Below are 27387 nucleotides of genomic sequence, written 5' to 3'. Positions count from 1 at the left end.
GTTATGGACGGATTCAGACGACATTTGGTGAACAGGTTGAGTGTGTGACAATGACAAATTGATTAGATTTTGGTGAAAAACCGAATCTGGATCCAGATCCGAGATTTTTAAAAGTGATTCTTGACCATTGAATGACAGGACCAACAATAATATACAGCACGATATCTCAAAAAGTTGTTTGATTTTAATAAAGATCCGGATCCGGATCCGATAGTTTTTTTTTTATTATGTTGTGAGTGATTTTTCACGATTGCGAGATGGGGCCAAAAACGATATAGAGCATGATATCTCAAAAAGTTATTGATGGATTCGGGCAAAACTTGGTGGATGAGTTGGTTAGGTGACAAGAACAAGCTGATTCGATTTTGGTTAAAGTCTGGCGACAGATCCGGCCTATCGGTGGGATACAAAACATAAACTGTTCAGCCTAGCGGAGGTATGCGCTCTACCGAGTGCCGTTCCAGTTCACACTCCACCACCCCCTGTCAAAAAAGCCCTTCACTATGGGTTTGCTTCCAGCCTCATCTCTTTTTATGTAAAAAAAAATTGATCGCAGCAACATTTTCAAACCTCTTCAATTGTAGCTTGCCTGTTCGAAGAACAGAGAGCTATAGCGATACCCCCGGCGTGAGCGTGAGCGTGAAAATGTTAAAGTTTTTGGTGCTAGTTATTTCCTTTCTAATGTTTTTATCTACCACACTATTTTTTACTGATTACAAATACATATATTGCTTTAAAATTATTTGGATCAGACTTCACCGCAATGCTTTATAAAAAATATTATTAGACGAGTCTTTAAAAACGATAAATCTATAAACGGGCGAGCATTGGGTGGCTTTGACACCACTTTGGTTATATTCAGGCTTCCTATCAGCCATTTTAAAATGTATATTACAGGATATGAAAAAGAAACAAGTTAGGGATTTCAAAAAGTCAACATTTCATCTATTTTCCAGTGTTGGTGTATTCAACACTTCTTATGACAGAATGTGATAAGTGCTTGTTTTTAGTTGTTTTTTTTGTCGTTATTATGAGTCGGGTGTGGTGTATTTGATATAATTTAAGGTTGCAATAGTCTTCGTAGCAGATTAATGGGTAATTGTATTTGTTATTTTAGTTTGAAGCGTGTATTGATGGCCCATTTGTTTTCACAGTGAGTCGAGCGGTGCATTTTATTTATTTATTTTTGTTTTTCAGAAAAGTAAAGCAGTGAGAAGATAGTTGTGAAACGACTTCATAGAGAGTGACTCTCGAGGGGAACAAGGCGAATGTAGAGGATGATTATAAACTAGCAGAAGCCCGTGGTCAAATACCACGACGGAAAATCATTCCCGTATTCTGATATAAATGAAGGAGAAGAGAAGAGAAGCTCAGACACCCTCCCCCCAGAGAAACAAAGTTTGTTATGACATTGGACACTGTTGCTGAGCACACTAACTGTACGTGAAGACTGTGTGATGCGAACAGCCGGCCCAGTGTGGGTAATGTGAGAGCAGTCGCACTCCCTCCTCCCGGAGAAGCAAAGATGGAGTTCTCAGCGATGTGGACATGACGGAAACAGGAAAGTCAAAGTGGTTTGCACCATGGGATGACATCCCGCGTCTGACTGTGGGTCAACATGGGGTGGGGGCTGTAGGGGAAAAAAACCTTTATCTCGATAAGGATTGACCCCCCCCCCACCCTCGACGCTTTTGCACATATTTTTATAATAATAAAATAATAGAAAGAAAAAATTAGAATAATATAGATAATGAAGATTATTATGTCGAAAAAGAAAAGAAGTAGAAGATATATAGAAAAGAAAGTTGGCGTTCTTAGTGATGTGGACGCTGAGGACTGCAGCGATGGGTAAATTGAAGAGTTGCTTGCACCATCTGACTGTGGGGTTAGCGGGGGGGGGGTGGTTGGGGCCATCGGGGGAAAATGCCTTTAGCTCCATAGGAATGGACCTCCCTCGATGCTTTCGCATATTGTTATATAGACAATGTGATGGTTTGATGTGGGTAATATCAGTGATACTCACATCGAGGGGGTCTTTGCTGTAGGAAATGTGAATAAATGGCACACCTCAGGATTCTCATCAATAGGTTAAAGGAATGGATAACTACTTTACGTTTTCAGGAGGTAACAAAGTGTGAAAATTTTCAAGATAAAAGTTGGTTGCATTTGTGGACCAAGTCTGCAGAGAAGATTTGCAGTGGCGACGGTTTAGCGAATGCAAGCAGTGGTGAGAGTCTAGCAAGTGCGAACTGTGGTGAGGGTGTAGTTAGTGCTGGCAATGATGAGGCTGTAATGAGTGCAGACAATGGTCGGGGTGTAGTGAGTGGTGGCAGTGGTGATGGAGTGAGTGCAGGCAGGGTTAAGGTTGGAATGAGTTTAGGTAGTGGTGAAGCTAGAACGAGTGCAGGCAGTGGTGGGTTTGGAGAGAGTGCAGGCAGTGGTGGGGGTGTAGAAAATACCAGCAGTGGTGAGGTTTATTGTGAATGCTGGCAGGGGAAGGTAGCAGTGAATGCAGGGGTATAGCCAGGGAAATTGTTTTTATTGCTGATGAATCTATTCAAAAAGTTGACCCTTAATTCTGCATTAAGGATTGTAGACTGAGTCGTGTCTTGTTTTGAAGGAGCGAGAGGAAGGGATGTTGAAATATGGTTAAATAACATTGTGTCAGGTCATGGCAGGAAGACAGCTGTGGTAGACTTTGAGTAAATTGTGTTTGGAAAGTTTACTTGGAGAAAAAAAAATATTCACAGGATATTGGGTAGCAGACTGTAAGAAAAGGTTTGTGAGGTCATGTTTTCTGGTATTCTTAGCAGAATAGGAAGGGCAATTGAATTAATGAGAAAAGGGATAGATATTCATTCTATGGTTGTAAGAATGGTGTAGGCAGCAAGTTTTTGTGTTTAAGAAGCAATGGGAATAATTTTGTGGGCAAAGGGAGTGTTTCCAGAATGATGGCCATCAGCTAAACAGAAAGGGGACAGCAAGGTTTGCAGTGGAAATTGAGGAAGACATGAGGGCTTTTTCAGGGTAGAGTAGGGTGTGGAGGCTTTAAATGAAGGCACTGCCACTGAAAACATGATTGGTAAGACCAGGCAGTAAAAAAAAAACAATTTCAGGAAGGAAAATGTTAAAAACTATTCGATACTAAAGCCAAAAGTTTAAGTAATATGTTGGAAGAACTTGAAACTATGGTAGATAGCGAGGAGTTATGATAAAGTTGCAGTGAGACTTGCTTTAAAGAGGAGAGAAATTCGAGGACAACACTGGAAGGCTGCAAGATGTTAAGTTTATATGCAATAGGAAAAAGAGAATGGGAGGAGGTGTTGAAATTCGAGGACAACACTGGAAGGCTGCAAGATGTTAAGTTTATATGCAATAGGAAAAAGAGAATGGGAGGAGGTGTTGCAATCTGGGTAAAAGAGAGTATTGTAACAAAAGAAAGGGGTGATATCATTATGAAGGATGGAATTAATGTGGAGGATTCTGCATTGATGGAGATTAGAGATTGTAAAACACAGTAGGATACTTGTAGGATGCTTTTGTAGGACTTCTGGTTTGAGGGAAGAGCAGGAAAGATTTGTTCCGATCATGAAGAATTCAGAAAACATGTGGTGAAGGACGAATATTGATTATAGTGGATTTCAACTTGCCAGGGATAGATTTTTTCCAGGGACAAGGAAAGGTCAGAGCAGATGAGAATTTTCTACATTGAGTCAAGCATTGCTTTTTAAACCAGTTAGTCGATAAGCCAGTCAAGTGGGGCAGGGGAGGTGGAGTGTTCGACCTCTTTTTTTGAAGTAGTGATCCCAATATGGTGGAGGAGATGGAGATCGGAGAGCATTTAGGTGCAAGTGACAATTCCATCGTGTGTAGAAGTTTCTTTGACGATTTAGAGTTGAGGATGGTAGAATAAAGCTATTGGATTTCAGAAATGCAAACTTTGAGAGTGTGAGAAGAGAGTCAGGTGCTTTAGATCGGGACAAGCTAACAGGACAATGGGTATTAGAGAAATGGGAAACCTTCAAGGAGCAAATGTGTAGAGTGCAGAGTAAGTACATTCCAGTGTCGTGTAAATCCAGATGCTGAAAGAGACGAGCGTGGTTGAGCAGGGAGGTAAGGAATGCTATTTAGGATAAGCAGGAAGTATTTATTAGGGACAAAAACAATGGGATTGGAATTGGACTTGTATCAGTATATGATTAGGTTTAGGATTTGTTTTGTCCTTACTATACAGTTCGGGGGTGTTACCATCGATGATTTCACAAGAAGGTTTTCAGCCTAATCAGACAATTTTAAGCATTATTCTGTACTGATGAGCCCAAATAAGAGTGAAACATAGCAGCAGCTGTGATATTTTCTCTACTTGTGGCATTTGAACTATTGCCCACAAAGCTTGATGGATGCTGTGAGTTTCCCCCTTGGGTCACACTATAATGCAACGTGACAGTGATGTCATCGTGTTGCTGTACGTTGGAGGTACCTACCCAAATGTTCTCCTCTGCCATATCATCCCACGAGCATTAAGTCGATAATCTAACTGTTGCATTGAATGCATGTGGTGTTCATGGACTGCAGACTTGATGGGTCAAATGTCCTCTTCCTACATCCATCTTCCTTATGTATATTTGTGTATCTAAGAGAGTTAGATTTGCTGACTGATGTTAGTTAGATTTGAAGAGAGTTAGATTTGCTGACTGACTGATTTGCTGACTGCACTGGGGAGAGGCTCACAAGCTATTTCCTTGTTGTTCAAGGCAGAGTGTACTTACTTGGTGTCCACTTTCCATAGGTGTAGCCATGAAGGGCGATATGGAGTCGGCAGTGGCAATCTTCCCCGAGTCTGTGGCACAACCATTGCGCAAAGGAGACAAGGTAACTTGGTGCACGTAGTTTTATTCTGTATCAATTCCCTGCACCAATTTATTGACTATTCATTCTAATATCTGGCAATGTTACCTGGTTATTGTCTGCATCCACTTTTCTATCTCAGACCTCTTACCATTTGCTAGCACCATTCAGAGTATCAAAACGAGTATATGACTTTGGCTGTGTCACTTACGTGTTCTCTGTACATAAAAAAATGGTCCAGGGTGATCAACCAGTCAGATTTTACAAAAAGAAGCAAATATAAACTTGTAGAGGCATTCTGTAGTGAAAGATGGCAGTGAAGACTTTTTTAATATATGAGGACGAATGGAGCTGCTACCCTCACATCTCACACACACATGAACATAATGATGAGACAGACACAGCCACTGAGCTTGGGGGGAAGTGCCGTCACTTCTTGGGATACTCTGGGTATCAGCGACATCAAAACAATGGCGCCACCTTTCTCATTGCATGCAGCGGGGTATTTCCTCATGAAGAATTTCCTCCTCCCCATGCCAATTGCCAATCTATGGTGATTGTCCATTCCCTTAACCTTTTAAATGCTGAACGCCAATCAAAGAAGTGGCATGTACCAATTTTTTTTAAAGACTTTGGTATGAGTCAACTGGGGTTGGAACCACTGACATCCCAGGCTGGAGCAGACGCTCCAATCAGGACACCACCGAGTTGAGCTTTTAAGCTAATTTGAACATACTGAATCCAAAAATACTTGTTACCAAGCCTAATTGCTTTCCTTAATGTTATTTGTTACCAAGCTTAATTGAATCCAAAAATGCTTTCTTCATGAAGAAGTCCTTTCATTCATACATTTGGACCTCACTATCTGCCATGGTTTTTTTCCTGGGAAAGCCACATCTCCAAGCTGGCCTCCAAAGCCAGTCATTGACTGGGCATCCTCTGTCATGCAAAGTCCTTCCTTGGCACATCTGAGCTCCTGACCACGTTCAAAGCTTTCATCCACAGCCGGATATGTACATATATATTTATATATGTATATAATTATATATATTATATATATATGTATATATAACGTTCAGATATATATATATATATATATATATATATATATATATATATATATATATATATATATATATATATATATATATATATATATATATATATATATATATATATATATATATATATATATATATATATATATATATATATATATATATATATATATATATATATATACATATATAACGTTCAGATATATATATATATATATACAAGCCGGTAGGCGACATGGGTGGTCGCTACATAATTGGATACTAGTCATACAGTTTTTGACGGATCGGGCTGAACATTTTTGACAAGGAGGTTGATTATAGTGCGCATAAAATCCTGGAAGCCGATTTTTGATTTCGCAAAAATAAATTTCTTCGGATTTTTCAAAAATTTCAAAGTCCCGTTGCTAGGCAACGGTGGTGTCCATAGCAACGGTGCTCAAAAGCATCGCACTAGATCCTGGTATGAACCTACCTGTCAAGTTTCATCAAAATCGGTCGACTCCTCTGGCCTCCAGAGCTGTCCATTACATACAAACAAACATACAAGCCGGTCGGCGACATGGGTGGTCGCGACATAATTGCATACTAGTCATACAATTTTTGACGGATCGGGCTAAAAAAAATTGACAAAGAGGTTGATTATAGTGCGCATAAAATCCTGGAAGCCGATTTTTTTATTTTCGAAAAAATAAATTTTTGCGGATTTTTCAAAAATTTCAAAGTCCCGTTGCTCTGCAACGGTGGTGTCCATAGCAACGGTGCTCAAAAGCATAGAACTAGATCCTGGTATGAACCTACCTGTCAAGTTTCAGGGTCAAGTTTCAAAATCGGTTGACTCCTCTGGCCTCCAGAGCTGTCCATTACATACAAACATACAAACATACAAACATACAAACAAACATACAGACAGACGGAAAAAGTGAAAATAAGGGTAGTCTAGCGACCACCCAATATATTGTGTGTTTGTCAGAAGACTTGCATGCAAGTTCCATTGGGGATGCTTTGGGTCGTGGATTAGTCCAAGGCCTCACCAATCGGACAGCGATTGCGAATTGTTTGGAGAATGTTTTTTTTTGCTGTTAAACGATTTTATCAATTTGTTTCATAATCTAATTGTGTAATTGTAAGGTGTCGAAGGAGGGTGTTCCGACAGTACTGTTCTTTGCCATAATCTTCATCTGAAAGGCTGTGACAGACCTCGATTGTTATTGATAAAAATTTTGAAAATTTGTTCTCGCAAGTAATTTGTATGACCAAACCTCTACATGGAGCCTTTCACTAGTGTTACATCACATAGCAACATGCCTGCATACTTTGTCTTCTTTTAAATAGGTTGATTCTCAAATTTTACTTTGAAGACAGAAATTATTTATTTAATGCATGGAAACTGGAGTAATCCACAATAATAAGTGCTGTCCCTTGACGTTCAGATTTGAAAAACATGATATTGACATAATTTTTTAATTTGAATCGAGTTGATTTAGCTGGTGCGTTTTGAAATGGAAATTAAAGGGTTTTACCATCTGAAATTGAGCTTGTTAATGGGCATTTTTGGATTCTTCATGTCCAAATCAGATTAAAAAGCATTGTTCCAGATCTTTACTCCAAAATGCCTCCAGATGCTGCTTTTTCTGAAAATCTAACTCGTCTTTGAGTGTTTCTTCCAAATGTATGGGGGAAGATATGAGATGGTGGTGAACAGCTGTTTTGAAGACCTGGAGGGAAGAGTGAGATTAAAGAGTGTGTGAGAGTTTGTTCCAGAGGTGGGAAAAAGAGGAATGAAAGACTGAAGGTGAGCAGTGATTCTTGATTTTGGTAGTTTAACCAGAAGGGGGTTGCTGGCGGACCTTGAGCATCCTGCAGAAATATTTGAAGGACAGATAGCAGACAGAGCAAGGGGGAGGGTGGCAGGCCAGCGAGGAGACAGTAGGAGACAAAGACCACCGACCTGCCTGCGGTGAGAGGGTGAGAGACCCAAAGACTCATCTTCATCATAGGAGATACTAATGATCCTAAATGCCTTGATTTCCACAGCGTAAAACCGAGAAAGGTGAGAGGCAGGAGCACCAGCTCAGAGGGGAAAGCAGCACTCCATCAGGCTGTGGATGAAAGCTTTGTCTGTGGTCAGGAGCTCAGGTGTGCCAAGAAAATACTTTGTACGATGAAGGATGCCCAGTTGTCCACTGACTTTCAAAGCTAGCTTGGAAATGTGGCTTTCCCAGGAAAGATCATGTCAGATATTGAGGCCCCACAGTTTGAATGAAAGGACTTCTTCAAGAGTATTGTTGAGAAAGTAGATGGGGTGGGGCGGGGGAGTTCCAGACGGTCCTTTCAGAGAGATACGGTGAGAGTGAGATTTTTTAGGATTGAAAAACATGTTCCACGTGTTGAACCAGCTTGTGATTTTTATCCAGATCTACAGAAAGTGAAAAGACTGCAGCTTGCTAATCTGAGCAATGACAATTGGTACAGCAGAGGGTGGAGTCATCAGCATAGAGATGAAGAAGATTTTCCAGAGAGTTGGAGAGATCATTGATGAAAACCAGAAAAAGAACAGATCCAGAACGCTGCTTTGAAGAACTCATAGAGAGAGAGAGAGAGAGAGAGAGAGAGAGAGAGAGAGAGAGAGAGAGAGAGAGAGAGAGAGAGAGACAGACAGAGACAGACAGAGACAGACAGAGACAGACAGAGACAGACAGAGACAGACAGAGACAGACAGAGACAGACAGAGACAGACAGAGACAGACAGAGACAGACAGAGACAGACAGAGACAGACAGAGACAGACAGAGACAGACAGAGACAGACAGAGACAGACAGAGTTAGACAGAGACAGACAGAGACAGACAGAGACAGACAGAGACAGACAGAGACAGACAGAGACAGTCAGCCATTAAGAGCTACGCCTTGACTGCGACAGAAGAGGAAGTCCGCGAGCCATGAGTGGAGATTGCCTTGGATACCATAAAATTACACAATAATGAGAGAGAATGGAATCATATGATCCATTGGTAGGACAATATCGTACTATCCATAGAAAGTTGTTCTCGCACTTCTGTGTAACCAAAGTCCCGACATTCAGGAAGGGATAAGAGTTTAGTTTGTCTAGTCTTGTTTTGTCTACTCTGTTTTATGCAAAACTCAGTCAAATGCAACTGTAGAAGCCGATGCCCTTATTGCCCTGATGCATTGCATGCAAGGAGTGCTTAATCTCAAAGCATATCATCCATCTGATGAGGATGTTAATCTGGCTGTTCATCTTCATTTAGATTATGTGTTAATCCCATGTTATCTCCTTAAAATAGTCGGCCATTGTGTATCAGTATCTTTGCTAAATCTCCTGATCGAGTGCAATGTGTCGTGATTAATTATAAAGAGATGTGGCTCGTGAGTTGATTAAAGTTGATGGTAAGAATTTGGACAAATGAGCCCCTCGTGTTTCTCAGTTTTGTTTTCCTGTATATCATTGTAAAGGCTTGATTAGGCCTCATTTGGAATACTGATTTCACTTTTGATCATACTCTTCTCAGAAAGACATTAATGAATCGATTAGAGAGGGTGTAGTATCTTGTGATCATGGTGGTTCCAGGGTTGACAGGTTGTACTTAAGAGGAGTGTAAAGAACAGGGAATTTTTTATATCCTAAAGAGAAGATTATATTGGGGATTTGATTGAAGTTTTAAATTTTAACCCAAACTGCACTGAGAGATTTTGAACTCTCCCTGACTGTGGGGGTGGGGGAGGAGGGGTGTTGGGTGGGCTACTTACCACCTCCCTCAGATCTCGGCCATAGATTGTCCGATGAACTTGAAAATTTCCATGGGCGTATATTATCACGTCATGAGGACGATGGTTTAATTAATTTGTTCATAATATGTTATTTTTTTTCCAATTATCACCCAATTAATTTTGCAATATGCTAGTTTTATGCATTTTTAATAGAAATCTACAATTCTGGTCATTGCATGCATGAGATTGAGGTTACATGAAAAGTGTGTGATATTAAAAAAATAAAAAAAATACTTTCTCAAACTGCAAATCATAATGTTCATGCATGATGCTCAACCATCCAGACACTCATTCTTTCATCTCGACTTCTCTGCAATAATAAATTTGCTCACAAACTCTCCAAAAATGAAATGATAACACAGAGTGTTTTTAAATTTAAGGTCTTTCTTCTTTTATTCCCTGATGAAATCCATCTTCTGTAAAGTTTATAAAAATGTATATATATATATATTTATTTATACACACACATGTACAAATGTAAGTGAAAATTTAATGCCATCAGATCACAGGATAATCATATGTAGACATGTAAGTGAGACTTTATCACTGTTACTGTCAGATCATACACTGTAGCATAATAGTACGTGTAGATGTATGTAAGTGAGGTCTATCGCTTTCATAACTTTACAGATACTTGAAAGTGAAACTTCATTTTGTCAGATCACAGCATTTATCACTATAAAATTATAGCATTCATTACATATCCTCTTAGTTTTGGGAAAAGTTTTTTCTGTTTCCACTGTTGATCGAATTATTTTATTTTTATGATGCAATTTTACTTCTGGTGGAAAGAAACTCATCCGCAAGTTGTTTCAGGCAATAAGCTAAACTACTCAGAAAAAAATTATTTGACAATCATTTTACACTAGCAATGCCCTAATGCATGTAACTTATCTACATGTCTATGGCCTACATACGCAATGCAATAATTGCAGTTTTAGTAGGACACGTGACTATTAAGTGTCATGTGATAGCTGAACGGTAAGTCAGATTTGGACATATTTGGTATCAAAACATGTGCAAGACTCTTGGGTTGGAAAAAAAGTCATGAAAAGAGAATTCGAAATCCCTCGCGGTTGCGAAAAAAAATAATGAAAAATATCGAGGGGGGGGGCACACCATGCCCTTTTCTGAGCAGTGGAATTACCAAAAGGGTTAAAGGAGCTGGACACAGTGAACACTCATTTTGTGGAAATGGTCGAATTTTTATCCTCGAGAAGAGATTACATTTGGCTGCGATATAAGAATAGATTTTAAATTTTAAAGGAGCTCGACATAGTGAACCCTTATTTTTCGAAATGGTTGAATTTTAATACTGATGGAGATTACATTGGGGACGTGAAAGAAATTTTAAATTTTAAATTTTAAAGGAGCTAGAATGAGTAAATGCTCGCCTTTTGGAGATGGTTGAAGTTGATAATGAATAGTGGGTTATAAAAGTTTTCAGGAAGGGATTGCGTGATGTGTTGCTCAACCTTGGTTGTGACCCACCACACTACCCCTACCTCACTGCCCCCCTCTTTTCTTTTACTTCTGTTGATGATTGCCCATCCTTGGGTGATGTCCATCAGTCTTTTATCCTCCCCGCATCTTCGTCCCTCCACAGCTCCACAAAAAGGTGTCACCTGTCTGAATGTACACTGTGAACTCTTGTGTCCTTCCCTTGTATGTGGAACATTTGCTGTCTTTGTCTTGTGGGAAGTTATTCAGTGCTCAGGTGAGATGCATTACAGATGAGGCTACCTTTCCTTGTGTTGTGTATTTTCCTTGTATCGTCGACCTTTGATTATCATCTGTCTGACAAACTTTCCAAGCCCCAGATTTCTTATCCCAAGCAGATTCAGCATCTCATTCCACACTTTGAACTTATTTTTTTTCACTTTGCTGTACATTCAGTTTAAATGATCAGTTGTACAAACCCTATATACAGTGATGGTTAAAAGTTGCTCATGCCTGAGGCACGTTCAGACTTTTATTTTGACACAGAGTCGAGTGGGTCACTTTTCATTGCCAACAGCAACTTGAGTTTGTATTCCTGGAAAAAAAAACTTGCTTGTATCCATGGAAAAAAAAAGAATAACTTGCTTGTATCCATGGAAAGAAAGAATAACTTGCAAACATGATGTTCCGATATTGTACAAAGGAAACACAGTGTGGAGACACAGTTAGCAGGGCGAAGAACAACAGAAGGAGTGAGAAGGCCAAGATTGACCAATAAATTGATCTACCTAATTCCGAATACATCGGTTATGAAACATACCTTTGTTCTGGACAATGACTCGAACAGCAAAGTAGAAATAATATATTGGTTTATGACACAACGTAATAGAGTAGCTAATAGTCTTGGTATTACCCTGAAATTCTGTGACACTTTTGTGGGTAAAAAAGAACTGTGACCAACAATAAAATGAACCACCACTGACTGGTGTGATGTCATGATGTGATGTTGGACAACATTTTGGATCAAATACGAGGAAAAGACTTGTTGAACATCGTGATGAGCTAAATATCCTCCCTGTCCCCATAGAGTTTGTACTTGTGCAGGTATAGTTAAACTCCCCCAAAGCTCCTCCTTCCCTCCTCCTTTTGGGAGGATATTTTACACCTGGTTTAACACCAGTTTTAACACTACCAGGAAGTGTTGATGTAATTGGCATTTATCAGTTTCAGGATTGGGTTGTGCTGTATTACAGGGCATGTGAGAGCATTGCACAAACAATCAGTTTCACTCTTCCTTACCCTTTACTTCTGTTTATATTCACAGGGAGAAAGAGGTGATCCAGGGCTGAAGGTGAGGCTAACTGATTATATATTAAAAAAAAGTCTAATTGATGTGCTTGGAGTTTTGTTGAAAAATAAAACATGAATTTTTAGGAGTTGATGATGGAATGTTGTGGAGATAAAATAGATGAACTCTGCCATTGAGGACCAATTGAAAATTGAAATACAATTGACCTGCGATGTTTGGATTGCATTGACAATTCCATGAAAGAAACAGTGATCTATTAAGGTGTTGGGATTTTAGGCTTCACTTGGCCATTGTCTTTCAACATTGTCCCCCTTTTGATTGAAATATTAATGATTATTTAGAATTTAGATTCGAACAAAATGTGGAAACTTGCTGAGACACTTGTACATATACCTCCGTGGCAGCGAGAGCCTGTTAGAACACCCAATGTGCAACAGGATTGTATTTTACATCTTTGTTTTTGTACAAGTGATAAGAGTAATGAAAGAGCTTCGGTAGAGAAATAGATGATACTGGTATGGTGGAATTAATGGATGGATGAATCAGAGACGGTGTATACCAGTTGCAAGTCACTGAAGATAATAAAGGGAAATGATATATGATTACAAGTTGAGGTTTAATTGAAGTGATGATAATGAAATAATAACTAATGATGATTAATAACAATAATAAAGCAGTGATAATAATAATGAAAATAATGTTGCTCTTTTACTGCAACAAGAAAACATGATGCTCAGCAAAATATGTCCGAAAGCAACACTGTGATTCTGGCCTGACGTAGCACTGAAATAGCATTATGGCCACTTCCTTTGTGATGCTCCAATGCTGCAAAAGCAATGCGGCTTTGCCTCTCTCTCTATCCCACAGGGTGATGATGGTGTTGGACTTCCTGGACCAAAAGGAGAACATGGAGAATCTGGTCGTCCTGGCCCACCTGGCCTACCTGGCACGTCGGTCCCTGGTGATCTGCCGAGCGATCGGATGACATACCTTCCTGGACCCCAGGGACCCATGGGCCCTGCAGGGCCTATTGGTGTCCCAGGTAGTAAGGGAAGCATCGTAAGTAGATATTCAAACGACAGACTGACCGAAGCCCCAAAACAACTTTTATACCTTCCTAAATATGCCTTTGTGTTTATTTTGGTTTTGTTTTTATTTGCAGGGAATGCCAGGACTTCCAGGGAAGCCAGTAAGTGTGCAGTATGAGAACTTGTGTGTGTAAAGTTCAAGTCTAGTTTCTTTATTTCCAATTACGATAGTCCGGTAAATCCTTAAACATTGCAGTTTTGACAAATTATGGGCAACCTCTTTATGTGCTGATCTAGTTATTGTTGGGCTTAATTTCGACCAATCGTGGGTTTTGAGGTGAGCTATATTAATGAGCCTAATATGGTCACAAATAAACGATTAGTAGTATGTTGTCCTGATGAGTCCACAACAAGGGCGAAATTGAGATGGACATCTCTGCTTTCGTCTATTTGTGACCAGAGGCTTTAATCTCAGTCTGCAAAGGCTTGATGACCATATGGATGCCTCCGAGTTTGGAGGTTATGTGTTGGTATAATTTATGCACACAATGTCAGCAGCATCGTATCGTATAATCGGCGTGCTTCTTGAGTTGAATTTAATGTTCCTTGCTGCAAACCTCCTGACTGGTGAACAGCAGGGCAGAGACAATGTACTTGCATGGCAGGCGACACTTGTTGCTGGCAGGTCATGCAGCAAGCGCTGCGATGGGGCTCGATCTGTGCCCTGCTGCTTCATCAAATTAAGGGGTTCGATTCAGAGATGTATATATATATATATATATATATATATATATATATATATATATATATATATATATATATATATATATATATATATATATATATATATATATATATATCCTTGGATTAGTGGAGAATAATCCTTGGGGCTGTCCACTAGGAAAGGCAAAGATTTTTTCTTCGGTTGCTGGTGTGCAGAATTGTGAGTCCTGTCACTTGCAGAGTGTTCATCAGTTTAAACAGGATGGGGGCCGAGCGTACACCCTTGATGTACCACTGCATTTTTGAACCCTCATACCAAGGGGTTTTGGCGCCAATTTCCGAAGGCCATGGAATTACTTACACAGTGGTTATTTGTTCCCCAAAAATTTATAGACCACACACCAAGCCAATGCTTTGATGGTGTAAAACCAAGTTTAATTAAATTGAAGGGGGGGGGGTAGAACAAGAAAGAAGGATTTATTGCCAATTATCTTTGATATATCCCCACGTACCCACAACATCTCAACGGCTCGTAGAGATACCTGAAGGCCCATTTACATTTACATTTACATTGTGCTTTCTCACAGCTTTGAGCAGCTTTGAGTCCTTCGACGGATTTTCATTTTCCAGGCTTGTCTCTTACCTTCATGCATGGTTGCAAGGCAATATGTTTGCCTTCCTGCAGGGGGTAGAGGTGAGGGGGGGGGCAGGGGGGGTGTTGGTTTGTGGAGCTACAAATAATTTATAAAAGCAACACATAGACAGATTGAAAAGGGAACTAATTTAAAATATCAATAGGGGGAGGAATGGTGGGAGGGCATTTGGCACATTACAGAAGAGAGGGCCATGGCTATTGGCTTCTCAACACACCTCGACACATGTCCAATCATTCTACACATAAACAGCATACTTATGCTGGATGTTTATTGATAAGATAATTAATTAATCTATCTTACTCCCTTTACCCCCTATTAGAGTGGGTGCCATGTAGGTTTATTTATGTAGAAAGTGCCACAACTGGGGACCTCATTCTTTGATGGGGCATTCCCCCCAACATCATAAAAATGAATTGCTGCCGGGTCTGGGGCGTGGCTTTGTACCCCAAATCACTGGATTATTGACGCCATTACTGAAAATCCTATTTTCGTCAATCTCTGCATAACAGTACATGATATCATCACAAATAAGGCGTCTATACCCATGTTTTCATGGTCAATGATTCCAATTATAAAAGTTTCATTGTTGAAAAGTGTGTAGTTAATCATGTAGTAATATATGAAGAATGATGCGAACTGAAAAAAGCAAATGATATGTTTATTTGAGATTAAACAGACATTTTAATAATACCAAGTCAATGAACAATGGGTTTGAGAATCCCCAAACCAACACTACCACACTACGCTATCGAGGCATTTATACAGTCACTTTCTTTCCTCAGAAGAAAATGCCACGATTCAAACACTACTGTTCTGCTGTGTTTTACATATCTTCATCATTCTCATCACTGTCATCACTCCATACATTGTCCGACTCCTCATCATCTGTGGACATAGCTCTCACACTGTCTCCATCATCTGTTGATGCATGTGTGAGGGACTCTGGGAGTGAACTTCCTGGGTATCAATCTGGTTGCCAGCAGTTTTGAGTCAACTTCCATCCATCGTCTGTGGGACTTGCTTCACCAGTGGGATCAGTCTGATCAGCCCTCTTCCACATTCTTGCCACAAACTGTGCTCTTTTGATTTGATTGTCAAGTGTCTTGGTGCATGGTGGAGGGAAGCACAGTTTATATGCTTTATTTTGGCCAGCGGTTCCTTCCGAGTACCACCACTCATGCACACAAAAGCTTTGCATCTTGCTTCATTGATGTTGGATGTTTGGAATCTGTAAAGGGAGCAGACAAAGGAGATGACACCTAGAATGTCCACTTATGCTGTAGTGAGAGGTCCCAGTGCCATGACATGATCTGGTTCTGCCTCCAGCAGCTAGCAGGGCCTCACCTTTCCTTTTCTGAAGAAGCATGATGTGAAGTCACAAACCATCGGGGCATGACAGCCTATTAGTGCTTCAGTGATCCCGGGTTGTTTCTCCTCTTGAATGGCAGCTAGTTTCGAGACATCAATGTGGCTCTGGTGGTTGCCAGATCCATAGTCTAGGATGATGCTAATCCCTTCTGACCTTCCAGTTCCTAGGTCACTATGCTATGTCTGACCTGTTCCTAACTCACAGCACAGATTAAGGCCAGCAGGGGTTTCGTGTTCACCATCAAAGCATGTGTAGGAAATCTCAGTCTCAAGCCACTTCACTTCATCATAGCTGATACAATGGCCAAGGCGGTTCAGGATAGTCAGCCATGATTTCGATCCAGTCAACGTTCCCAGCCCTAGCCCAAGTGATTGATGCTTCCAAGGACAAACTGCTCCTCTGGTATAGTTGAACACAACATCCGATGCACTGCTTTTTATCCTCCGCCGCGTGGCGGAAGGGGGATATTGTTGTCACCTGGGTCGTCCGTCCGGCTGGCTGGGCGTCAACATTTATAGCTGTGAGTGCGATAACTCATAAACTGTTCGCCATATCGATTTAAAATTTGGGTCACACATGTACCACCTGGAAAGGAAGAACCCTATTGATTTTGGGCGTGGGAGGATCCAATATGGCCGACCGGGGCGGCCATCTTGAAAAAAATGTTTTTTGTAATAAATGGAAAACCGCTTATCTGATTTCAATTATTTTTTGTTACTACGTTCCTCACCCCCTGGGGAACTTTTTCGAGATGATGACCAAATGGTGTCTTGTTTCCCATTCACCTCCATCATTATCTGGAATATGTATGACCTTTTTCATTCAATGGCGGGGGATTCCCCATCTCTGATGGTATATTTTCACAATTGCATCCCTGGCGTGTGCCAATCGTGGATGCATGCCACTGATGAGGGTACAGAAGAACAGGGGCTTCAGATGGGGGATATTGGCAGCATTCACCTTCAACGTGTGAACCGAAGTGGGTGACAGAATATTTGACGATGACATTGCAAGAATTTCTGTGCGCAATGCCATGGCAGCATATCTGATTTCTTTAACCTTGTCATTGTACTCGTTCAGCTAAGCAAATGCTTCTGCAGACGTCATTGAGGAGGGGAAGACAACATTTCCAGATTTATTTGCTTGTTTGTCTATGAGGATGTCTTTAAATTGATCCTTCACTTTCGACATGAGACTTTGTACAGAGTACTTGTTCATGTCATCCTGGGTTCCTCCAAGAGCAAGAAACTCTTCTTTGTACAAATTTAAAAGAATGATTGCCAACATGGGTTTCTTGTTGTTGTTGATGAGTTCATTGTCAATTAAGGGTGACAATGTTTGGAAGGTGTCACCATACTTCTTCTGATTGGATGTTTGCTCTTCCTCATCCTCATCCTGCCTTTCATAATCTCGCTGACAAGTGTTGTGGTACTTTGCCTCCTTTGCAATCAGTTCTTCTCCAAGTCCAAGGATCTTGGAATCTCACTTTTTCTTTGCAGTACGGACAATTAACTGGCACCAATCTGTTGTCAGGCATTGTCTCAGGGGTTCATTTTTCTGCGACTTCCTCTTCCTCTTTATTCCACAAAAAACGGCATTCCTGTCCAAGAACAGCGCTCTTGTTGGTAGAAGGATGATCACTACTTGAACGAGTCACCTTGCAGAGTGATTCAGACAGTTCTTTGTCAGCTGATGATCGTCTTTTAACAGCACAGAAATGACTGAGACATTTTGAGTGATAATATTTGCTTTCTGGTCACTCAGTCTTCCTGATCTCTTCCGACGTGCTGAAGAACTGATCATTTTGAAGTGTCATTCGGTTTCTAGCAGCATTCTTTGCTGTTTCGCATATCTCTGGAATGAAAGACTTCAAGCCAGGTTCCTCCTCTTCTGTCTCCTTACAAATGATGCAAATGTAGTTGTCATTCGCCATGATCTGCAAAAAATAAAAGGAGGAAATCGTTAAAGAGAAAGCATTACTCATAGAAAAGCCAACAGCAAGATGTACATTTCAGGGTGAACTATACATTTTCTAGCATTAAATGTTTTTTTTTTCATCATCATTGACCATGAAAATATGGGTATAGACACCTTATTTGTGATGATATCATGTACTGTTATGCAGATATTGATGAAAATAGGATTTTCAGTAATGGCGTCTATAATCCAGTGATTTGGGGTCTATAATCCAATCCAAAGCCATGGCCCAGACCTGGCAGCAATTGATTTTTAGATGGGGAGTTCCCCATCAAAGCATGAGGTCCACGGTTGTGGCACTTTTTTATATAAACAAACCTTCAGGGCTCTGGGTCTTGATCTTCCTGATGAGCTTGAAGATCATTGGCACACTATGTTTGGAGAAATAGATCCAGCAATGCCCATCTACTCTCCAGGCCAATTTAGAGCCACATTAAAGGGTGATGTGTCACAAAGTGGGATCTTTAACTTCCACGAGCAGCCGGTGCTAGCAGAGAGGTCATTTACTTAATGTCCTATATGAGGGATGGGGCACTTTTTGTTCCAACTCCCAGCCTGCGAAACACCAATATGAAAGTTATATTTGGGTCGAGAATTTAACCCGCAGTGCGGACAGTTCAAAAACAGTGGCCCTACTTCCGTGATGTGATATCCTGTTTCGCACGCTCATCGAGAGGAACACATTTTATTTTCCTTCCAGGGGAAAGATGGCAGTGATGGGCTTCCTGGCCATTTGGGGCTCACTGGAGAGAAAGGTGACAAGGTAACATGCATGATACTTTTATTCTCTTCACTTTTTCACGTGTTGTAATACTAGAGGAGAATGATTTGGAAGACATAGGGGAAGGATAAAGATGCGATTTAGAGATTAAAATTGAAAATTTTACTTTCAATACAATGGGAGTTAATTCCAGGGAATAGACAGTAATGGACCATGCTTTAGGGAGGCCTCTGTCCTGCATTGGACTGAAATAAAACAGGCAAGTCAAAGTAATTTTGGAAGCAATTTTTAATTACTAATTTGTCAGTTTTGAATTTGCATTCACAAAGATTCCCTTTTTTCGTGTCATCTTGAAAATTCAACACCTCTCTCTGTCTCTGTCTCTGTCTCTCTCTGTCTCTCTCTGTCTCTCTCTGTCTCTCTCTGTCTCTCTCTGTCTCTCTCTGTCTCTCTCTGTCTCTCTCTGTCTCTCTCTGTCTCTGTCTGTCTCTGTCTGTCTCTGTCTCCCTCTTTCTGTCTCTGTCTCTCTGTCTCTCTCTGTCTCTCTCTGTGTCTCTGTCTCTCTCTCTCTCTCTCTCTGTCTCTGTCTCTGTCTCTGTCTCTCTCTGTCTCTCTCTGTCTCTCTCTGTCTCTCTCTCTCTCTCTCTCTCTCTCTCTCTCTCTCTCTCTCTCTCTCTCTCTCTCTCTCTCTCTCTCTCTCTCTCTCTCTCTCTCTCTCTCTCTCTCTCTCTCTCTCTCTCTCTCTCTCTCTCTCTCTCTCTCTCTCTCTCTCTCTCTCTCTCTCTCTCTCTCTCTCTCTCTCTCTCTCTCTCTCTCTCTCTCTCTCTCTCTCTCTCTCTCTCTCTGTGTGTGTCTCTCTCTCTCTCTCTCTCTCTCTCTCTCTCTCTCTCTCTCTCTCTCTCTCTCTCTCTCTCTCTCTCTCTCTCTCTCTCTCTCTCTCTAAATGTGACATTGTGATGATTACCCTCACATTACAATCCAGATTTGAGTGTTTAATAAAGTAGCTTGTAAAGAGGAGGAAATACAATAAATGCCATTTCAATTCTATAATTATTCCAAAAAAGGAAAGATGTGGAAAAGGCAATTTGCCTCTTTGGGGCAATGCACCATGGTACAGCAACACCCACTAGATTTGTCAGTTAAAGACTTGTTAGAAAAGACATTTGTAAATCCACTTGGCCATGGCATACTGAGCTGTTGCCTGATACTCTACCATGCAAATGTTTTCCTCACTTTATCTCTCTTTTATTGCAGGGAGGAGTTGGGATTGGTCCACCTGGTCCTCCTGGTCCTCCTGGTCCTCCTGGTATCTCTGGGGTAAGACTAAAGGATAATGTCGATGAGCCTCAATGTGTGATGATTTATTCAGCTCTGCCACTATGTACCTCCATATGGAGACCATTTCTACAGTGCAGACTGTGATTATACCTGCAAAATAAGTCTTTTGCAGAGGAAATTCCATCCGAGTAAACAAAACTGTTACCTGCTTCCATCAATAGAATAAATGACCAAGGGAGGTGTCTCCATTCATGCCAAATGTTAAAGAAGCGATGTCATCGATTGAAACCCCCAGAATGCTGATGCAACATACATTGAACTCAGAAATAATAAATGTGCAGCTGCTTCCTGAGTGTTTCCTAAAAACGTTGTACAACATCAAAAAGAATAGTCGGCTCTGTGAAGGCACGTGTCGGTATGCGTCGGCAGAAAAGATAAGCAAATCATTTTGTCAATTTCAGATAATTTTTACTGCTGTGGGAAATAGGGTGCAGCTGATGTTTCAAACATTCACCGTTCATCAGAGGGCTAACGAAGCAAAACTTGCTCTGATGAAGGGCAAACACTTAAAATGTGGGCCACACCTCAACTCCCACGTGGTCAACATGGTCTTTTCAGTTGCAGGTCAACTCTTAGTTGGTAAAATCTATTGTGTACAAGACAGACTGGCTTGCAGCACATTCTGAATAAATGTTTGCACTTCTTGATACAATCTGTACAGAATATCTCCATTATAAAATGAACCCCTCTCCTGACATGTATGCAAACATGAGAGTGGTCAGGAGCACAGGCTTATGGACAGCAAAGCAATGCGTACTCGTACGGGCTCGATCTATGCGAGGTGAAACAAAAATGTAGACATAAGAGGTATAATTGATGGAATCAAGAAAGCAATAGGTCTATCATCGAAGAAGACTTCCCCAATAATCTCTCTCAATCGAGAATTCGTCACTGATGGAAGCAAACAGGTGCAATTTTGGTGGAACACCACCGTGAACTCCATTCATATGAAACCTCTATTTCTCAAGCCATGCAGAATGTGATTCCCAGACTCCATCCTATCGAAGAGCTCAATTATACACTCATTTAGAAATGAGCTTAAAAAGGCACTTAAAAAGGCCCAGCACAAAGAAGGACTGCCAGAAAAGGCAAAGTAATTCCAAATGAAATCCTGAAACAAGGAGGACATGTGCTTCAACATCGACATGATATCTTGCTTGCTTGCTTGCTGGAGGGAATGAGGAGTACCACAACACATCCATGATGCGAACATAATAGCATTGTACAAAAGTGAAGATCAGAGTGATTGCAACACATATAGAGGAATTTCTCTCCATCGTGTTTTTTCAAAAGGCATATGTATGAACAAAAACTGCTACTTCCTGATGAACCTGCCCAGAGTGTCAGTGAAGCTTCCTTGCTGGTAAACTAACTACCAACATGTACCTTCACACCAAGGCAACTGCAAGAAAAGACCCAGAACAAGGAAAACCTCTCTACGTATAATTTTCATACATCTCACAAAGGCTTCTGGCCTGGTTAATGGAAAGGGCCTTTCCCAATTGCTCCAAAGACCTTGTCCCTCCCCATCCCCCAACCCCCTCAATTTTCATTAGTTTTATTTTATTCTTTCAAGGTGGTAACAAGGTTGAAGTCCATTATGATGTGGAGAGCATTAAAATCTGTGGTTGTCTCTGTGAAGGCGAGTGTCGGTCTGCGTTGACAAAATATTTGTGCTCACTTGTGATGAGTTTGAAGTTTTGGACGACCCACCAATCACGACAAGACTACGATTATGGCATAAGTTGTGGTGACTGCTCCAGAAACGAACACCATGCCAGGAGTTGTGCACAATTTATCCTCTCTCGAATCAAGTATTGTGTAACTCCATGACATGCTTTGCCCCGTTTCCTTGAGTTACATCATATTCTCCTTTTATTAAGTTTTCTAAATGCAAAAAATACCATCAAAAACACAAGAATTATCCTTTTTTTATTGCATAAATTGCTCCTAAGCCGGTGCAGTTGGAAGACTGTAATTGTTGCTGGGTTTTTATTTCAAATTTTTGTTTTTGCAGTTGACAGATGAAACATCTGGAGATGGAAACCTTGATGAAAAGGTACTGTTGTTGCTTTTGGGTTGTTGTTGTTGCTGTCATGATCATGTAACTTGCATTTGGAAAAAATACCTTTTTCTTAGGACAACATAGAGTTAAGTGGACCAAAGATTGTGCTGGACAGAAATTTATGTGAGTTAAGGCAACTTTTATGGTTTAATGGAGCATCATTTTTTTATGTACACCCAGAATCCTGGAAGTCCTGGTGGTGTTGTGGGGTAGGGTGGGAGAGGACTAAACTGAAAAAAATCAAAATTGACATATGGAACAGAGGGTGAGAGGATGGCAGGAAAGAGAGATGAGTATGGGGATGAGGGGGAGCGAGCGATAGTAGGGAAACAATGTTGGAACAGGGTAGGGGTTAAAGTGATGGAGGGAAGGAGCATGGATGAGATGTAATGGATGGGGATAGGCAACATCAACAATTCTGCCAAATTTGCGTACGTCATAAATAGATGGTTCCTGTTTGTGTGACCTTCTTCACACTTTTTTTTTAATAATTCCCTACTGCAGGTGTCTTGATCCACATAATCCCAGTCAATCACCAGTATATTATTAACTTATCTGGAATTCACTAATTTACTTTCCTTTTTTTTTCCTTTTTACCTTTTTTTTGTCCTTTTTTTTAATCCTTTTTACCTTTTCCATTTTCTGTTTTACTGAAACCAACTTATTCAGCTGTTAAAGCACATTTTTTAGTAAATGGTGGGGGAAAGAGGGATCCCAATTTCTTCGTAGTAAACACACTCAATAAGTAATAATCAGATTTAATGGCATTTCATAGAATGAAGGTGCAAAAACAATCACTAGGTTTGATATTTTTTTCCAGTCGAGCAAACCACTCTGTATTCTGAACATTGACAGCCGCTGGGTTTTGCATCTAGAAGTATTCAGCCCCATCTAGCTTGCACTAGTCTTGTCTTTCTTCCAACTTCTGGTACAAGAAGGCTTGTAGAATGGGAATTGCAATCAACAAAATGGCCTTCTCAACATTGGAAAGCTGAAGGTACCCTGACGTGACTCCGATAGCAGGGCCGGAGGTTGGTTTGAAAACGGTGGGAAGTGGGGTGAGGGGGATGGGGAAGGGTGCTGTTTTTGGTAACATGTTCCCCAGTAATCCTTGTAATTTTGGAGAAATTGAGAAACTTCCGAAATAATACTTTCTGCATTGACAAAACAAATGCACAGGGCAAGTTGTTCTTCCTTATGGGATGTCGCTTCATCTTCCATGAATCCATGATGCTGAAGTACTTCACTTGTTCAATCTCCTCGACAATACCATGCAGAATTACAAGTCCAGCCATGACGTCCAGGATTCATTCTGTGGATGTGGTGGCATGTATGTAACACCCTTCATTTGTGGAGCCTGCAGGTGATTTTTTCGGATTAGCAATGTATTTTGCAATCCATTTCAGAAGGCTCAATAAACTGTCTGGGTTGCCTCGAGTATTGATGCTCTCTGAGTCTCCACAATGCACTGCAGAAGAGACATTCCTCTGCCACAGGCTTGAGTACAGCTCTGTTCCATTGGATATTTGCTGCTCTCCTGTCGATCAGTGTTTCATTGTTGTTTCAGGGTTTCCAAGCTTTGAGCAAAGATATCTGCTAACTGCATGGCCTCATGGTGGTAAGAAGCAACTTCATGTTCTTTGCACTTTTCCATTATTTTGTACCACAAAATGAATGGGTGGTTTACAAAGGGCGGAGGAGCTCCTTGTGAGCCAACGGCCATCCATATCTGGTGCCCAACTGTGTCTGCGGATGTCCTCCTGCAGTGGGTTACCTCTTTCCTAGGAGGTTGGTGGGCAGGATTTGCACTCCAGCCATCGTAAAACACTTCACTCTGCAAAACACACGAAAAATGTGAAGAAAATTGAAAACCCACTCCCTGGGAATATCTCCTGGTACAGCTGCCCTTCACAGAGCAGCTCAGCGGATAATGGGATTGAGGTAAAGCCTTTGGAACCCCACTCTTTGATGTTAGGAAAATCATGGGGTAACCTTCCCAGGTTGGATTGCGGTAGTGTGTGTCAGCGTGGTGCTGAGGTGTCATCCACCAGACAGTGGTCTCCTTTGGGCTAGCCTGAGGAGGTCCCTTCAGGCAGGTGACTCGATGTCCTATCCCAAAGAGAAGATGATCACCCGTCTTTGCTATCATCTGAGCTCCACCACTTGAACATCAGTATTGCAGCACTCACTGAGGTTTGGAGACTGGATTGTGCCGAGATCATGGTGGGTGGTCACACCGACTACTGGTCTTGTTGCTCAGATGGTTATCATGCTCAAGGAGTTGCTGTAGCTCTGTTCAACAAGTTGACTCCCATGGTAATTGAGGTAATACCGGTCAACGAGCGTATTATGAAACTGATGATTCATCACTATTTGTCTGGGGTTGACTTAATGGTGAGGATGGTGGGCTTGGGATCCAAGGACCCTGAGTTCAAATCCCACTCAGCTGTTGAATTAATACCAGGTGGGGTCGATTCTGCCTGTCATATTTCTGAGGTCGGCAAAATGAGTGCCAGCTTGCTGGTATCCTATGTCGGAGTGGTGACCTGTCCAGGATTGTGCCCAATAGCCAAGGCAACTGCTTAGGTAGCACCAACGCTCTGCACAGAGTATGGTCCTAATGGATGGATGGATGGATTCACACTCCTTGGGTTTCATTTCCCTGGTCTCTTCATATGGTCTGATTGAGGCGAGTGATCACACTCTGAAGGAGGCATTCTATGCCATGCTCAAGTCTGCATTTGATCAGTGCCCCAGACAAGATACTCTTCCAGTCTTGGGGAATTTCAATGCATCCACTGGCATTGATAGGGATGGCTATGAGACTGTGAACCAGAATAGCACTAAGTTCCTTGACTTTGCAAGAAGTCATGGACATAGGGTGACTGGTTCATGGTTTCAGCACCCACAGGCTTATCACTGGACTTGATATTCCAATGCTGGCGGTGTGGCAAAGGAGATCAACCATGTGCTCATTGATGGTCGCTGGAGGATGATTCAGCACTGCAGGGTCTACCGGAGTGCCCAATTACTCAATACTGACCACAGGCTTGTAGCATCTCTGAGGTTGCAACTTAAATCGAGGAGAATGGTACCATCCCAGCCTCGGCTCGATGTTGACATCGCTCAGGGATGTTGACATAGCTCATAGCTCAGGGCTCAGGGACAAGCTCAGGGATAAGAGGGTTACTGAGGAGTTTGCGAACAGGCTGAGTGGGGACTTGGCAGGTCTGGGTGCTCTGAAGAATCCTGAAGAGTTGTGGAGTGCCTTCAAGACTGCCATCCTTGATGTTGCTGGTGGATGTCTTGCAACTCACCGTAAGGTGAAGAAGAACTTTGTCTCTCAAGGGACACTGAATACCATTGACCAGACTCGCAGGACCAGGCTTAATGGCAGAGCTGAGGCACATAACAGTAGAGGCGCTGAGGGCAGACAAGGAGGCATATGTGCGAGGAATCTTTTAAGGGATAGACTGTAGAGCATCACCTGTGGACAAGTGATTCTCATCCTGCTTACAAAGGAATTTGTGCATTGTGTTCCTCCGAGCCCATCCCTCAGTGTGCTGCTGTTAGAGCAGAGGGTGGTGGAATCTTGACAGAGGAATCTGAAGTGAGGGCACGCTGGGCCAGTTTTTTTGAGCGGCTGTTCCAAGCCGACCCACTGGCTGTTGAGTTAAATATCATGGGTATAACTATCCCCATTGCTGACCCTCCAATAAACTGTGAACTGCCTTCATTTATGGGAACACAGGCTGCGGTGAACCAGTTGAGAGGGGGTAAAGCCCCAGGGATCTGTAGCATCCATGCTGAACTTCTCAAGGCTGGTGGAAATGCTGCAATGGTATCATTGCTTGCTGTTCTGTGCTCTGTCATCATCCAGTTGTGATCATCCATCATTCAGCAGTTCTGTGCTCAACCTGTCATCAGGCTATGCATAGCATCATCACAACTGACTGGAAAAGGAGCCTCATTGTCCCTCTCTGGAAAGGTGAGGGTGATCGCCAGGACTGCAACAACTACCGAGGGGTGATGCTGCTCTCAGTGCCAGGTAACGTTGTTGCTCGGTTAATTCTTGATAGGGTTTGCCACCATCTGCTTGAGCACCAGTGTCCAGTGCAGTTGGGCTTTACACCAAAGAGGTCAACGATTGACCGTATCCTTGCCCTTCGGGTCCTCACCGAACGCAGACGAGAGTTTTGGCAGGTGCTGCTTGCAGCCTATGTTGATCTCTGTAAAGCATTTGATTCAGTGAATTGAGATGCCCTCTGGAGGATTCTCAGTCTTCGCGGGGTGCCACCAAAGTTGATCGATCTGATTTCTGTATTCTACTCTGGTACTGAGAGTGTTGTGTGGTGTGGGGGTTCCATTTCTGACTTATTTTCAGTTGTTACTGGAGTTCATCAGGGGTGTGTACTGGCCCCCACACTCTTCAGCACTTGCATTGACTGGATTTTGGGGAAAATTTCAGAGAGATCAAGCTGTGATACATCGCTTGGGAATGTCAAGATCTCTGACCTTGATTTTGAAGATGATGCAATCATCTTTGCAGAAACACTGGGTGTCCTTGTAGGGTCCCTCGAGGCACTGAATGAGGAATCGGAGCCACTGCGACTACGGGTTTCCTGGGTCAAAACAAAGATCCACGCTTTCAAAGACATCTTGGATGCTGATATCCTGTCCGTACCTGTTTATTTCGAGGATGTTGAGGTTACGGAAAGATTCACTTTCCTTCGCAGTGATATTCATGTCTCTGAAATTGTGAGTCGGAGGTCAATTGACATCTGGGTCAGGCCTGTGGAGTCATGGATTCACTGGATAATGGGGTGTGGTGCTGTCACCACCTATGCAGGAGGATGAGAGTTTGAGTCTTCAGGTCCTTGGTGCTTCCAGTCTTGCTCTGCAGATGTGAAACTTGGACTTTGACAAAGGATCTGAGATGAAGACTTAACTCCTTCGGTACAGGTCTCTTAAAAGAATCTTTGGCTATCGCTGGTCAGACTTTGTGTCCAATGAGCGGTTGCTGAGAGAAACTCATATGAGATTTGTTACCTGCATAGTCCGTTAGCG

At 41.7% G+C, this 27387-nt stretch overlaps 1 protein-coding gene across 8 annotated transcripts in view; it reads left to right on the top strand.

Moving 5' to 3' along the window:
* LOC147030213 (uncharacterized) overlaps positions 1–27387 on the top strand; it is a 296012-nt gene that overhangs the window by 198281 nt on the left and 70344 nt on the right. For all 8 annotated transcript variants that reach the window (XM_085874046.1, XM_085874047.1, XM_085874044.1 and 5 more), the window contains 7 exons: positions 4790–4872; positions 12459–12485; positions 13311–13502; positions 13606–13632; positions 18897–18959; positions 20172–20234; positions 22273–22314. In XM_085874046.1, the coding sequence (XP_085730172.1) occupies positions 4790–4872; positions 12459–12485; positions 13311–13502; positions 13606–13632; positions 18897–18959; positions 20172–20234; positions 22273–22314 (497 nt within the window). The remainder of the gene's footprint in view (positions 1–4789; positions 4873–12458; positions 12486–13310; positions 13503–13605; positions 13633–18896; positions 18960–20171; positions 20235–22272; positions 22315–27387) is intronic.

This window comes from Eptatretus burgeri, chromosome 3 (assembly GCF_056783735.1).
Source record: "Eptatretus burgeri isolate ZD-2024b chromosome 3, Ebu_testis_v1, whole genome shotgun sequence".
Classification (NCBI taxonomy): domain Eukaryota; kingdom Metazoa; phylum Chordata; class Myxini; order Myxiniformes; family Myxinidae; genus Eptatretus; species Eptatretus burgeri.
The sequence above is the reverse complement of the archived record's forward strand: the minus strand, read 5'-3'. Positions and strand labels throughout refer to the sequence as shown.